We start from the raw sequence: 14824 nt of genomic DNA on the forward strand, positions 1-14824 counted from the left end.
ATAACGGGATGTAGATAAAAATAAAAGAGCATTTAATAATAAAAAGTACTTCTGTTCTTCTGTTACAAGGGCAGAAGCTTCAAAATAACGAGGCCATGCCCCTGTGATCGAAAATAATTGCCAGCTAAGGACAAACAAGCCTTCAGGTGCTGCAGCTGCTGTCTGGGTTTTGCTCGGATTTTTATTTGTTATTTTTATTTTCCGTTCTGCCGTCTTTCGTTTCCCCCGCCCCCAGCTCCCTCCGCTTGTGACCGTTAAAGGCGCCCGCCCGAGCGCTACTAACGGATGCTGAACCCAAGATGATTCTTCTCTAACGCCGAATTTTTACCCCGAGGGGCGTTTCCGGGGCGGGGCCTGGCGGGGCGTCACGTGGCCGCCGGCGCGTGCGCGGAGCGGGCCGGCGCTCGCGTGACCTTGCGGCGGCTCTCGCGCTTCCGCGGCGGCGGCGAGATGCGTTCGGCGGGGCGGCGGCTGCTGGTGTTGCTGCTGCTGGGGCTGGCGGCGGGGCCCGGCGGCGGCGCGGCGGAGCCGGGCGGTCTGCCGGCCAAGAAGCTGCGCATGGCCTACGCCACCGGGCCGCTGCTCAAGTTCCAGATCTGGTGAGGGCGCACGGCAAGATGGCGGCGCCGGCCGGGCCTGGGCCTACGCCTCCCTCCTCCCTTCATCCCCGTCATCCCCTCAACGCTGCGGCGGCTGGACCGGGATGGGCCGGCTCCGCTCGCTCTTCTCTACGCGGGGGAGCGCCCGGGCGAGCTGCCGAGGCGCCGCGGGCCGCCCGGCCCCGGCTGGGGCCTGGGAGGCAGCCGGAGCCGGCCCGGCTCCGTGGGTCAGGCTGGCGGCGGGATGAGGGAGCAGCAGCGGGGAGGGAGGCGGCCTCACCGCTCCGACCCTCGCCCCTGGGCTCCCCCCCCCCCCACCCTGCCGCGGTCCCCTTGCGTGGTGAGGCTCGGGCGGTGGGCGCTCACCGGACAGCGCTGGAGAAAATGGCCACCCGCGATCAGAGTGCTCTTTTCAGGCCCTTTTAACAGTAGATGTGGCACGTTACTGACTTAGGATTGCGTTGAGGAGGAATTGATATTTTAGCAAAGATGATGTGGTTATATTTTCGTAACGACTCGGTATTGCCAGCAGTCGGGACGATCAGGCGCTTTTATATCATTCTAAGAATATTGGTGGTGGTGTCAGCTGCTCAGAGCAAAACCGAGCAGCAGTAGGCAGGGGTGGGGTAGTTCTGGCACACGCAGCTTGTTTGCGGGGAAAAAAAGCCGCCTCCAGCGCCTGTCACCATGTTTCTGTGGTGCTCTGAGGACGGGCAGAGCTGCAGCCGCCGGGGGAAGGACAGACAGATGGACAGACAGACCTGACGTTGCTCCGGGGTGCATCGTCAGGGCACGGGGGAACGAGAATATTAGCTACGGATCCCGGAACAGAGTCTGGTCCAGGTTGTGTCAGGCGGATTTGTCACACCAAAGGTGTGCTCAGTGGAAAGTACTTTGCTTGATTTCATTTGAGGAAAGCTGAGGCCAGATAATTTTTATTTAAATTAGGCAGGTGGTAGAAACGTGAGCCAAAGTACAGCTCTGTAATATGTAACTTCTGTAGCTAATCTGGGCATCCTTATACAGAAATAACTGGGAGCCATGTTACTTGTCTGTGGGCAGTCTCAGAAAGAGAAATTTAACGAGTGAGGAATTAAAACTGTATTGTGTGAAACTTTTTTTTTTTTTTGGACATGGAGCAAGGTGTTACTTATGCTGACTTTCTAACTTAACAGCTCTTTACCTGGAAAAAATGATTCCTTGCTCAGTGGGCTGTACCAAAGCATTGTGTCTGTGCTAGAAAGTGAAAGCAAGTTTGTGTAAAACCAAATGCCTAGCCAGCTGTCAGGATTTTTGATGTGTAACTTAGCTGCAAATCAGTTTTCCTTTTTGGCATGAAGAATTTTAGTTTTATTTTAAACTAAATGGATTATGAGCAGTGCAAGTACTGGGGTTGACAGTTTAGCGGCGAGTTTAACATACAGCACTCCAGTTTTGGTGACAATCCCTGTCTATGTTTAGTGTCTCCTGAGGCTACAGGCGGGTGTTTGAGGAGTACATGCGGGTTATTAGCCAGCGGTACCCAGACATCCGAATTGAAGGGGAAAACTACCTTCCTCAACCTATATATAGGTAAGCAAATGACTAGCAGTACTAATTATTTTTTTTCCAATATGTAGTTTCAGCATGGTGAGTGTGTGCATTTACACTTAAATAATACTGAAAACGGAAACTTGGGGATTTTTTTTCCATTATGGTTACATACAAGCTCAGTTACCTTTTCCCTTCCAGATAGGCCCCTTAGTTTTCCATGCAGATATTACCTTCTGGATATCTGTGTGAAGAGGCCTGTCATGTTCCAAGCTAAAGCAAATTATGTAATTCACTTTTTTCACAGTGAATTTTTCCAGCTTTTGTTCATGATGTATCTGGACATAAATGCACATTTGTTGATCAGCTTACCTACTTGATGCCAAATTCCTGTCGTAGGTTAAGACTGGAGATGAGGGAAGAGTTTGTTTTTAAGATCTAAATCAGGGGAGAGCTAACCTCATCGGAGAGACTACCAGGATGTCCTTAACTGCAGCCTGGGGGGAGAAGCCCAAAGAAATTTGGAAAAAAGACAAAATGAAAACAGTCTTATTCCTATTATTTAAATCATTGGGCACGTGCCAGAGAATGATGCCATAGTTACTGTGGCGGCTTTTGAACCACTTCTTGACCTAATTACTGTAACAATTACAATGGCAAGAATGCTATAAGATTGAATACCTCAGTGTAAATTTGCTCTCTGGCTGTAGGTTTAATTCTTAAAAGGAAGTGTATGTTTTTCTGCATCTGCTTGGAAAATGCTTTATGACGAAGTAGTGCATGTTAGTTAAACATGTCTCTATAATATGGAACGCCTTCTTTAAGAAACGGGATGTATTATCCAGTTTAGACATGTATCACTTCAAAGCAAATCTCTATTTGAGGTGTGCTTAGAAAAAAAATAATTAAAATAATCTGTATGCATGGTGTACAAGAGTGGTATCCCGAGGATGATGCATGTGTTGTTAATGTGGGCTGCTTCTGGGTTGTTTTTTTGCAGTGAGATAAACTTACTTGAAAAGTTGTATTTGCTCTGAAACGCTTGTACACTATCAAAATTCTTCTAATTAGGTGAATTGTAGCTATATAGTGATAAATAAACTGTGAACCTTCTAAGTCACTTCTGTATGTTGTCTTTTGATAGGCACATAGCATCTTTCCTGTCTGTCTTCAAACTAGTATTAATAGGCTTAATAATTGTTGGCAAGGATCCATTTGCTTTCTTCGGCATGCAAGCTCCAAGCATCTGGCAGTGGGGCCAAGAAAATAAGGTAAATGGCATACTTTCTTCTTTTATTTGGAAAAAGCAGTTTTAGAATGACTTCATGAGAGTGCTTTGGGAGGACCTGACAGTTGCTACTGACTTAACTTTCATACGCTGCAGCCTTAACAGAACCTTTAGGCTTCTATAACTAAACATACTTGAGAATTTTACAGCAGCGTAATTATTCTCAATAGTAGTGCTTCATGGTTTTGGCAAACCCAGATTTGATTCTCAGCATCTCTCTTTCCAAGCTGATGATGCTGCAGAGGGACAGCTGAGGTTAACATTACTGACAAAGATGATAAAAGGTTTCTTTATATTTAGGGCTCAAGAGTAGCGTTTCAAGCCAGTGTTGTTCGTGTTAAAATTACAGCTTCCCTTTTCTACTGTCTCATAACTATTTTGCAGTTGTTGCTTTTGTCAGACTTCTAATAGATTAAGCGTGCAATTTGATGGTGGTTATAAAAATCAAGTTGAAATTTTGTGTGTGTTTTTGGTGAACATACTCTGGCATGACAGACTGTGCCTTGTGGGGTGAATATTCCTGTGAGTCAGTGCTGATGATGCTAACAGATTAAGGTTGTTGAACTCTGGTTCATAACGACCTTATTCCATACTTATTCTACTAAAAAAAATTTATAAGTTTATTAACCTTTATGTATTTTATTGGTGCACAGATCCTCAAACTGAGCTACCCAGTGCAGTGGGTCTCTGTCACCAGCCAGTTTGAATTTACAGAAGCTGTAATATATCCCATTTAATTAAATGGGCCAAATACACTACCGAGCTAGGCTTGCTGCGGTGTGTGTCATGGTTTAACCCCAGTCAGCAACTGGAACTATGCAGCCACTTGCTCACCTCCCTTTTTCTCCCCCAAGAAGGGTGAGGGGGAAGAGGAGGAAAGGGAAGAAAAAACCTGGTGAGTTGAGGTGAAGACAGTTTAATATAAACAATAACAGAAAGGGAAAAATAAAAATAATAATAACAATAATAATAATGAGATGGGTCGCTTTCACCGCACTGTCCTGAACAGTGATTGTGGATTCCCACCCTCGGCTAACTCCCATTTATATATGGAGCATGAGGTCTATGGTATGGAATATTCCTTTGGCCGTTCCATTGTTCTGTCTAGGCTTCTGTGGGAAGCTGGAAAAAGTCCTTGAATAGTGTAAACATTACTTAGGAACACCTAAAACCAATAGGTATTATTGACATTCCTTTCACAGGGTTAACTCTTTCCCAGCTGAAACCAGGACAGAGTCTGGTCTGAAACCATACAGTGTCTGTGATCTGTGATGTTGTAAACAACTTCTCTCCCATGCTAAATTCTTTGGTATCACAGTAACCCGTGTGAGTGCACCTTATGCATGAAAAGGGAATTATAAAGGTGCTGGCAATGGAGGGAGATGCTGTGTTGCTGGTGTCTGCATCATTTCATCCTGAGGCACCGATACACAAAGAAAATTCTGGATGATTAGCTTGAAGAAGTGCTAGAGGGCTGGCAATTCTTGTGAACAAATGCAATTTGACTTGCTCTGCTGTTTGTGTCTAGGCCTGTGGTTCTTTGATCTGAAGTGTTATTCTGAAAATGACAGGCAGTATGCAGGAACGGCTGCTTTCCCTTGTCATCCTGCAAATGCCATCGTAGCCACGTACTTCTGCAGACTGGCTGTTGAGATGTGCATAGATCTGTGGAGGAAAGGAGCGAGATGAAGTAACTCGATTTGAATCAGGATTATGAGTTGGGTGGTTTCAGAACAACATTGATACCTGTCCTGGGAAGGCAATGTGCACAAGCGTTTTAAAAAGAGAATGTACGTAAGATGTCTATGCGATTGCAAGATTACTTGATAAATTGCAGAGGGGAATTGAGAGACACCTGTAAACTTCAGCGCTTATTGAGAGTGAATGAAATAAGCTGTGTCTCACGCGGCTGAAGTATCAGGGATTCTTTCTGGTCTCTCCTAGGTTTATGCTTGTATGATGGTCTTCTTCCTGAGCAACATGATTGAGAACCAGTGTATGTCAACAGGTGCATTTGAAATAACTTTGAACGGTGAGCAGAGAACTTCCTGTTTAAGGAAATTGTATTGTGTTGCGTGTGTATGCACAGATTTGTGAGAGCTCTTGTGTTGGGAGAATGAAGGACGATGTTACAAAATGTGGTGTGTCTCAAAATGTGATTGCATGTGGTAAGATGTTTTCGCTATCCTTTTCTAATGTGGTTTAGCCTTGGAATCCTATTGAATCCATTGCTATTCACGGATTTTCGGTACCAGTGGATGACAGTACTGATTTTTTTTTTTAGCTTAAAGAACCTGTGGACCTTCTGCCTTCAATAATTTTATGGTTTTAGAGATTATGTAAGCTTGATAGAGTACAGAAGTTTTCAGGCTGTGTAGGTACAAGTATGAAATCTAGCTCTGTGCTTTGTAATCTCAATTTATGATTGTGCAGGATACATTTCAATATAGTGGTTTCTAAGTCAAGTCATACACTGCAGAACCTTTTAAAGACTGACTGTATTGCATCAAAGTAGTTGAACTCAATGCACTTTCAGTCCTAAATCTGAGATTAGAATTGGCAGCAGAGCCTTCCTGGGGGCAGCAATCACATCTGGACCTCTTGTACATTTCTGGTTTGTGTTTTGGGACAGTGTGGTTCCAGTCTGGCTTTTGTTTTATGTAGATGTCAGCAATTGTATTTTTCATTGTGGGTTCACAAAGTGCTATGGTAGAGAGGGAAATTTGAGGGAGTAAGTGAGATGAAGACTAATGAGACCCACAAGTTTCAAAGATCTAGCAATGGTTTAAAAACTCAGTATGTTATTCTGCCACTCACTAATCTATTTTTAGACATTCTGTCAATGGATATTTTGAACTTCTAAATCCATATGATGTACTCGTAAATAGAAGCATTTGAGTCTTTGTTCTCCTAGTTGGGTTTTAATATAGCCAGAGATTTGAAGCATTGTTGATCAATATAGAATAGTACCAACTTGCATAGCTTCTTAGATTTTTTACATTTTATGTTTAAACTAGCCCTGTGTGTTTTTTGACTTTGCCAATGTAATGGTGCTTTTCTCCCCTCCCTGTGTTTTGTGGTAGATGTTCCAGTGTGGTCCAAGCTAGAGTCTGGCCACCTTCCTTCCATGCAGCAGCTTGTACAAATTCTCGATAACGAAATGAAGCTCAATGTGCACATGGAGTCAATGCCTCATCACCGATCATAGCCCCATCTATCAGCACTGAAACTTCTTGTAAGTCTTCTTCCAGTCACCAGCTGTCTCTTGACTCATATGTGAAGGACCGCATATTGCAGATTGAACATTGTAATTGTTTATTTGTTCATTTAGAAGTGTTTTACTGGAGAACCATCTGTAGTGGCTTTCAGTGAATTGACATGCATGATTTTACAGATACTGTTTTGGTGGGAGGTTTTGGCTTGGGGTTTGTTCTGCCTGTTTCAAAACTGGAAGCTGGCATTCCTTTGGGCAGAACAAACGTGTTCCTGTGCGTAGAAGGCCTTAAGTTAGTGAACTGTATTATGCAGAGATCAGAAGACACACTGCATTTTGTGCATATTTTTCTATAACTCGTCACCTGAATTGCAGGACCCCAGGAAGTAAAACACTTTCTTGCTCCTATCTGTGTGCTATACTGTTTGAACCTTTCACAAATATTCCTTAATCATTAGGAGCAGAGGGTTTGCATCTGTGCCTATATATTTTACAACAAATTAATTCTGTGTTCCTACATCGCTTGTAGCTTTCAAAACATTTAGCTTATGATTCTTCATAGGAACATTGATGTGCTACAAAAAGACTGTCTTGGTGCAAAAATTGGCAGTCGACACTTGGGAGACCGCTTAAGTGAAGTATTGATTAGCTGTGACACAGTTTTTGGCAGAAGAACACTTTGGGTTGAGAGACTGGTTTCTTGGTGCTACCTTGCCGACAGGCACCCCACACTCAAGTGACAGACCCTGTGCTCCCATTTCTCTTGACTGACAACTTGCGACAGTCTCACCACATTAAACTGATCTGTTGGTCCCAGGTGTAGCAGTTAGTGACCTAGCTCAGTGCAAACACCTGCACAGATTTCTTTTGGAGCTGTGTTTAATGTGATTTGGCTTCTGCAAATTTGTATTTATGTAAGCAAGAAAGTAGCGCATGGAGGTGTATGTTCAGAGACTTTAACTCTTAGCAAAGCACTGCGGGCAGTCTCACTCTTGGTAGGAAACCGTGTTCTGTAACCAGGACACTCTGCTGTTCCTTGCTGCTTCAGAGCTCAGACCACAAACGCCACTTTTTAGCCTTATGGATCTCTCCCTCCACTGACACTCCTGCGGCGTCCTGAGGCGGGGAGAGCAATTCAGAGAGATTGCACCCTCAAAGTCCTTATGCAGGAAATATGAGAAGCAGTTGACTTTCGATTCCAGCAGGCATGTCCTGTTTGTTCAGTTAAGTCTGGTTTGTCCGAGTAATTTAGCAAAAGTCATCTTAATCATGAAATAAGTTGTTCTGTACTTTTAAAGTATTATTTGATATTTAAAAGCTTGGTGATTCCTGTACTTTTTCAGATGGGCATGCTGAAGCCCGGCATCGTATAGGTATGGATTTTGGAGGGTCTCAGGCAGTATTCTTAGTTGCAAAGTAGATGGATGTCACCTTTAAGCTTACAAAGCATGCTAAGACTGTTCTTACGTAGAATTTTATTTAATGGGATATGAGTTTAGAAACGCAGCTACAACATCCCCTCATCCAGTTGTGTTTCCATCTGTGTGTGGAGTAACACTACTGGTTAGGAGAGTCTGATAGTGAGACTTTGTGTTTTAACGTCTCCTTATCTAAATTCATGCTAATGTATGTCATTCTGATGGTATCCTTGTAGGCCATTCCCCACAATGAAATAATAATAGTAGTCTCTTGCCGTGAGTTACCACCTCCCAAGAGACAGTGCGTGTAATTCAGGTTTTATAATCCGAAGCATACATGGCTTGCTGTTCTCCCTGGTTTACAGGAAATGCCTCAACTCCTTGTTCTGGCAGTATTAGAGATGACTTGCTCATTTAATGCAGGAGTGGTTGCCGACTGTAACGCTTGTGTCTCCATTTCTAGGCATTAAGTGGTGATTTCCAAAGGCAGCGCGGCTCAGACCCATGAAGGCCTGTACTGAAGACAGCTCGCTGTTAGTACAGACTGGATGCTTCTCTTGCAGCCGCGTTGTGCCTCCTGAGAAAAAAAAACTTAATGAAAGACCTCTTTCAGTGCTGGCGTGTTCCAGATACTGCACAGTCATGGAGTGCAATAATACTGTATAGTTTTTTTAAGATTTCATTCGACCAGTTCATAGCTCAACAATGCAGGCATTACTAATTGTAACTTATTTTATAGTCATGTTTCACACAATGGCAGATTGAGTTGATACCTAATTTTTCCTCGGAAAAAAGTTTGTTTAATCTGTTGTATTTTATATGAATTTATGTTCTTTTTGTAGTTCAAAAATGGAGTTATAGGAGTGTCTGATATTGTCCTAAACTGCTAAGTAATTGACAACTGTCTGTCAAATATCTCTAATGTGGTTAAAGCAGGTTTGTATATTTTTCAAAATATATGGCAGAGTTGAACAGTGCATTGTATACTAAATTATATAAACAAAATTATCAAAATTATATGCAGAGTAGTGACATCATTTTGTGACTTCAGTAAAAATTAAGATCAACTGCTTTTTAAATTGTGTTGGCCAGCTCAGGAGGTTTTTCCTTGACCATTCTGGAGAGATGAAAAGCTGGGCCTTTCTACCGTCCTAAATAGAAACCAAGAAAGTTAATTTAAATAAAGAGTTCTCATTTACTGTGTGAACTACCTTGTTTGAGTCACTGATGGATATTCTTCAAATTGCAATTGAAAAAATGCATAAAAAGACTACTTTCCAAAGTCATTAATCTTGTGTTTGTCTTGTCTAAGCCCCTAACAACCTCTGTGTTCTGGAAGGAACACACAGAGCTTTGTCTTTCCCTTCGTGCACCTGCCAGAATTCAGCTGTGGTTGGAATTCAGGTGTTGTACCAGGGGAGCCCAGCTGGGTTAAGTCTAAATGCAGTTCTCCTTTGGGGTGGGAGCGTCCTTCAGGTTGGCTTCTCGAGTGGGTGTGGGCTGCAGTTCTTCGCCGTCCTATCTCCCGACCGCCGGGTGGCCAAGCAGCCGCCGCTTTGCTGCCTGCGTGGGGAGCCTCCGTCCCGGCAGCGCCTGCCTCCCACGCCGTGTTTTGTCCCTGCTGCTCCCGAGCTACAGGGCTTCACACCCCTTGTGAAACCAGCTGAGGTACTTTCTGGATCCTTCTTATTGAACGTTGTCTCTGGAGGAGAAGGGAGATTTTGTCTGTTGGGGCAGTAAATCAGATGAGAAGCGAACCTGCAGAGCCATAACGAAGGCTGCTGTCACGGTGTCTAAGAAATCTCTGACCCTCCCTGAGGCACTAGGGACTGATGTCAGCAATGTTTCGGTAACCAAGGCTCTCTCCACCCAGCTGCGAGAAAAGTCAATGCCAGTTGTTATAAAGGTGTTGTTCATCACAACCTTAAACACAGTGGTCTCAAGGCTACTTTGACTTCTCTGATGAAATCATCTCTTTAGGTCAGTTCATGCCTTGTCTTCTGAAATAGATTAACCAAAGTTTTCTAGTGTGGATAGAGTTTTAGTTTCTCATTAATTACACAATTCAGACAAATTAGACAGAAAACAAATAAATGCACAGATGTGTTGCTAGGCTAAGATTTTCCATGAGCTGTTCATGTTATCACCCTAGTGATAGTTGCTCACGATCTGCTTGCTGCCCCCAGTGTTCCTTCTCTTCCATCGGAGGAAGATGGGTTATCAATATGCTGGGGTTAGGTCCCTTAAATGCACCAGAAGCTTTTTCCATTCGGGGGGCAGAGGCTGGGCAGTGTTTTGGTCATATCTGTAATTCCTCTGGGTTGTAGAGTGCATAGAGCAGGCTTGTTTTGATGGGCCGGAGCAAGCCCCATGATAACCATTCATAGTGCACTTCCAAAAGGAAAAACAGAGCAGTAAAATGGAAATAAAGAACTTTGACAGTCATTAAAGGCTGTGATTCCTGCCAGCCTTCCTATATAACAGTTGCCAAACACCAGCTGATGACTCGGTTTTTGTGGGTCTTTAACCAGGAGAGCTTGTTTTGGTCTGAAATGAGTAGTGCTTCCTAAAGTCAAGGTTAATCCCAGCTGGGCAGTTTTGGATCCCAGGCAGCCGGAGCCTGGCAGTCTGCAGCCAGCAGTGCCCGGGGGCACGGGGGCACAGACCCCGGGTGAGCGTCTGCTGCTTCCCATTCACCCTCCTCCCCTCCTAGCCTTGAGATACTTGGCGCGGGGCACTCTGTGCCCTCAGTGCTTTCTGTGCATTCAGTAATCCTGAAAGGGTTTCTCCTCCTTAAATCATCTTATTAATGCGTCTTTTGTGGAGAAGGGTCCAACAACCAGCATCGCTGGGGGCAGCAGGAAGCCCGGGTACCCACGTGTTGTCCCAGTGTTAAATTTGCAGCTTTTTGCTTTCCCCTCCTGCACAATGCTATTTTATAATTTTAAAATGAAAGTGTAAAGACCCCTTTATCTACAAAAAGCCCTGTTTGAGCATTTGATTGATTTCACCCATGTACAAAATGGATATTAAACAATAAATCTGAAGGTCGAATTCAAACCTGTTGGTCTTGGCTTGTTAAGCACGAGGGTAGATGATGCAGGTCTGGTGGAGCTGCTGTGAGCTGTGTGCAGACCAGGAAAGGACAAAAAATGGGTCTCGCATTTCCCACTGCGAGTGCAGAAAAACGGGCCGTTATGCGTAAGCCGTTTGCAGCAGAGATCTGCCTTCAGGTCTCATCCTGTGCTGGCATAAATCAGACATAAGCCTGCTAAAAACTGGCATTACAATTGCATAACAGGTCAAAAATCAAACTCCCAGGTGTGATCTTCATCTTTCTAAATCAAAGATTTAGGATCTAGAAGATACTTAATCTAATCAAAGATTTTCACCCAGGCCACCGCTCCTGAGCCTGCGGAGTTTGGTGGGACGGGGCTGTGCGGCAGCAGGATGCTGCTCAGCCTCGGGCCCTGTGGCGTGGGGGGACAGTCCCTTTCTCCCTCTCTGGCAGAGCTTTGGAGTCGCCTGGGCTTGGAAAGGTGAGGGGCAGCTGGTGGCAGGCGTGTGCCAATGCCCCCCACTTCTGGTAATTTTAGTATGTGATTTTGCCCAGCATTACAGGCATTGGCGTCGAGCTAAACCTCAATTATTCTGTTGAACATCCAGTTCCTGCCCTTTCCCCTGCCCCCCACTGACACCCCTGTGAGCAGAGCAGTGTGAGCCTGGCTGGGCGAGCAGAGCTGTCCCCAACACCTGGGAACTCCAATGTCTCCTGGGGACAGGGCTTCTCCGGGCGGTGGAGGCTGGCAGGCACTGTGCCTGACTGCCTGGCTACGATGGCATGGCCCCAGACCCTTCCAAATGGTGTTTGCGGTGCTATTAGCAGAGCCATCATGCTGCTCTTTAACAAGAATTTGCAAGTAATAGCTGTCTTGGACTGGTAGACTTAAATGCCAAATCTGTAATAAATGTGAACTTAATGAATACAGTATGTTTATCCAGAGCCTAGTTGCATTTCATTTTTTTGGATTCGTTTACTGCGCAACTTCCTACTAGTGTTGCAGTTGCAGCAGAGTAAAAGCTCATTTCATACGTGTTTGCTGACCTGCGGCCAGGAGAACCCAATAAAAGGTGGGACAGTGAGGAACCTTCCAAGCATCACCTTGCTCCCCTGCTATCTCCTTATTTCCCATGGCCTTAGCAGGTGGATCTTCAAGATTTTCTGCACTGGCGAGGGCAGCGCTGCCCGGTGGTGCCCTGGCTGCCCAGGGCCTGAGGAGGCGCTTCCTTTGCCATTCTTCCTTCCCCATGTCCTTTCACCCATGAGCAGGCTCCGGAGGCTGCAAGGTGTCCCCAGGTCAGATGCCGTACACTGCAGCCTGGGCTGTTGGCCCCGCAGCGCCAAGCACGGTGTCTTGGCGCAGCAGGTATTCCTATGGCCCCGCACCTCTCTATTGTCCGTTGGCAGCGCCGAAGGAAGCCGGTGCCTTGGTCGCCCGGCCGCGGGTGCTGTGCTGGGAGGGAATGGTGCTGGCTCACTGGGAGGAGCATGGACCGCCCGGGTTCCCATCCTTGCTGACTGCTCATCTCAGCTTGTTTGGCGAAGCTGCTCCTTATTGCTCTGCGTCACCAGCGTGCTCGGGAGCCAGCCCACCCTGGGTGCATTCACTCTGCAGTGGCTTGTGCTGAGCGCAGGCGAGGACTCTGGCTCTTCTGCATCTTGGAGCACCCCTGCAGGTGTGGAGCAAAATCAGATGGGTAGGAGGAAGGCCAAGAGCCTTAGAAAAACCACTGGCGACTTGTGGCAGCTGGGAAGGTCCTGGAAGTCTCCTGGGATGGACAAAGTGCCCCTTAAAGGACTGACTAAGGTGCTCCTGGCCTCAAGCTGCAGCTGGAGGGTCTGAGGCACTTCTGTCCCATCCCTCCAGTTCAGCCACACATCTCCTTGTGGTGGGGATTTTCTGCACTGGGGCCAAGTTTTCCTGGGCATCTCTTTTCAACCCTCCTTGCTAGGGAAGATGGTCAGTCTCCTGTACGCTGTGCTGCACTCCCTCCTGAGCTGTCTCATCCCCCCAGCCAACCTACTGGTGATCGTGGCTGTTTACCAGCTGATGAGGAAGCAGCCAGCCACCAGCTATGTCTACATTCTCAACTTGGCCACCGCCGACCTGCTGGTGGGCATGATGTGCATCGCCGAGGCACTCGACGATATCCTTGATGGGGATTTTGACCGCAGCAGGTCCTTCTGCCTCCTGCGCATCGCCATGAGCATGACGCCTTGCATCGGCTCCATCCTGACCCTGCTGCTGATCTCCCTGGACAGGTACCTGGCGGTGACACTGCCGCTCTCCTACCCCACCCTCCTGAAGAAAACACCCGTGGTCCTCTCTCTTGTTGTCCTCTGGATGCTCTCCTCCTTTTTCGGGCACTTGCCTCTCATCTTGCCCTCCCTCCAGCGAGGCAACTACACGGGTTACTGTGGGCTCCTGTACGCGGCCAAGAGCGAGTACCTCTACGTGATCTGCTTCGGCATCTTTGCTCCATCGCTGCTGGTGCTGGTGTGCCTGCACACCTGGGTGGGCAGCATTGCCTACATGCAGTACAGGCGACTCCGGCATGCCTGCGCCCAGGCGGGGCCCCTCCGCGCCCGTCTGCGCCACTTCAAGGCGCTGCAGACCGTCCTCATTGTCGTCGTTGGCTTCAGCCTCTCCTGGGGTCCCTACCTGGTGGGCGGCACCATACAGGCCGCCTGCAGCTCCTGCAACCTGGCTGGCCTGCTCAAGAACGCCTTGTTCCTGCTGGGCGAGACCAACTCCCTCATCAACCCCCTCATCTATGCCCTGTACAGCAAAGACATCCAGAGCCACCTGGCAAAGCTGCTCAGGTGCAGGATGAAGGGCCAGATGAAGCTCCTGGTCTCGAATGTCCGAATTGTTGGGAGCTGGGGTGGGAGCCAGCCCAAGGCGCCCAGTTCATGAGGGGTCCATTCCACCTCCACCTGTGCTGCTGCTGTGGCTGCCGAGCCCACAGCGAGAGGGAAATGCAGGGTGCCCGGTGCAGCAGAGCCTTCCCACTGCATCAGCCGTTTATGAGCTGCTGCCAAGAGGCTGCAGCTCGTCCACACTCTCTGCTGTCCGCATCCACATAAACATTGCCAAGATGGTGACCTTTGATTACTTTGGACAAAATGTGGGCTTTGCTCCCTCTCTCTGCATAGGGAACCATTCTGTCTCGTACCCGCAGCAGGCTGAGCTGCCATCCAGCGCTTGTGCCAGGGAAGACTGGGCATCCCGCTGGTGCCATGTCCTTGGCAGAAGCGCTGGCTATGCAGAGCGCTGCCTGTGCGGGTGACTTCTGAGCAAACACCTCCTCCCTGTACACGTGTCACAGACTATGACTTAGCTGTGCTCGGTTTGCTTTTATCTTTCTGCCACATCCATGAGCTGAAACGACTGGTCAGCCTGGGCTGGTTTCTGCCAGGAGACAGAAGGGAGGTTGCTCAGGAGCAATGCACCGACATCAAGCACAGATTTACTCTGCTCCGAGCAAAGCCCCTCTTTGTGCCCCCATGGCCAAGATGCACTTCAGTGTGGGCTGACACGAAAATGTGGTCTGATACTCCCTGCCCCACAGCCCCGCTCATGCTGAGCGAGACCCCCTGGGGTGGGATGGCCCCAGGAGAGGGGCTGTGCAGAAGGGCCATGGGCTGCCCTTTGCTCCGCATCACGGCAGGGCAGGGCTGCAGGCGAAACCTTGCTGAGTGTGTGCAGGTGCT

At 47.3% G+C, this 14824-nt stretch overlaps 2 protein-coding genes across 2 annotated transcripts; both read left to right on the forward strand.

Moving 5' to 3' along the window:
* The first annotated feature begins 170 nt into the window (after window positions 1–170).
* Window positions 171–9335, forward strand: SELENOT (selenoprotein T). The gene is made up of 6 exons (XM_074593082.1): window positions 171–599; window positions 2061–2171; window positions 3274–3400; window positions 5362–5449; window positions 6501–6652; window positions 8513–9335. The coding sequence occupies exons 1-5, from the start codon at window positions 451–453 to the stop codon at window positions 6623–6625; spliced, it is 600 nt and encodes a 199-aa protein (XP_074449183.1). The 5' UTR covers window positions 171–450; the 3' UTR covers window positions 6626–6652; window positions 8513–9335.
* Window positions 9336–12866: 3531 nt separating this feature from the next.
* Window positions 12867–14027, forward strand: LOC141745158 (glucose-dependent insulinotropic receptor-like). Its single transcript, XM_074592353.1, has one exon. The coding sequence runs from the start codon at window positions 13068–13070 to the stop codon at window positions 14025–14027; it is 960 nt and encodes a 319-aa protein (XP_074448454.1). The 5' UTR covers window positions 12867–13067.
* Window positions 14028–14824: the final 797 nt, after the last annotated feature.

This window comes from Larus michahellis, chromosome 6, assembly GCF_964199755.1.
Source record: "Larus michahellis chromosome 6, bLarMic1.1, whole genome shotgun sequence".
In the NCBI taxonomy this organism is placed as follows: Eukaryota; Metazoa; Chordata; class Aves; order Charadriiformes; family Laridae; genus Larus; species Larus michahellis.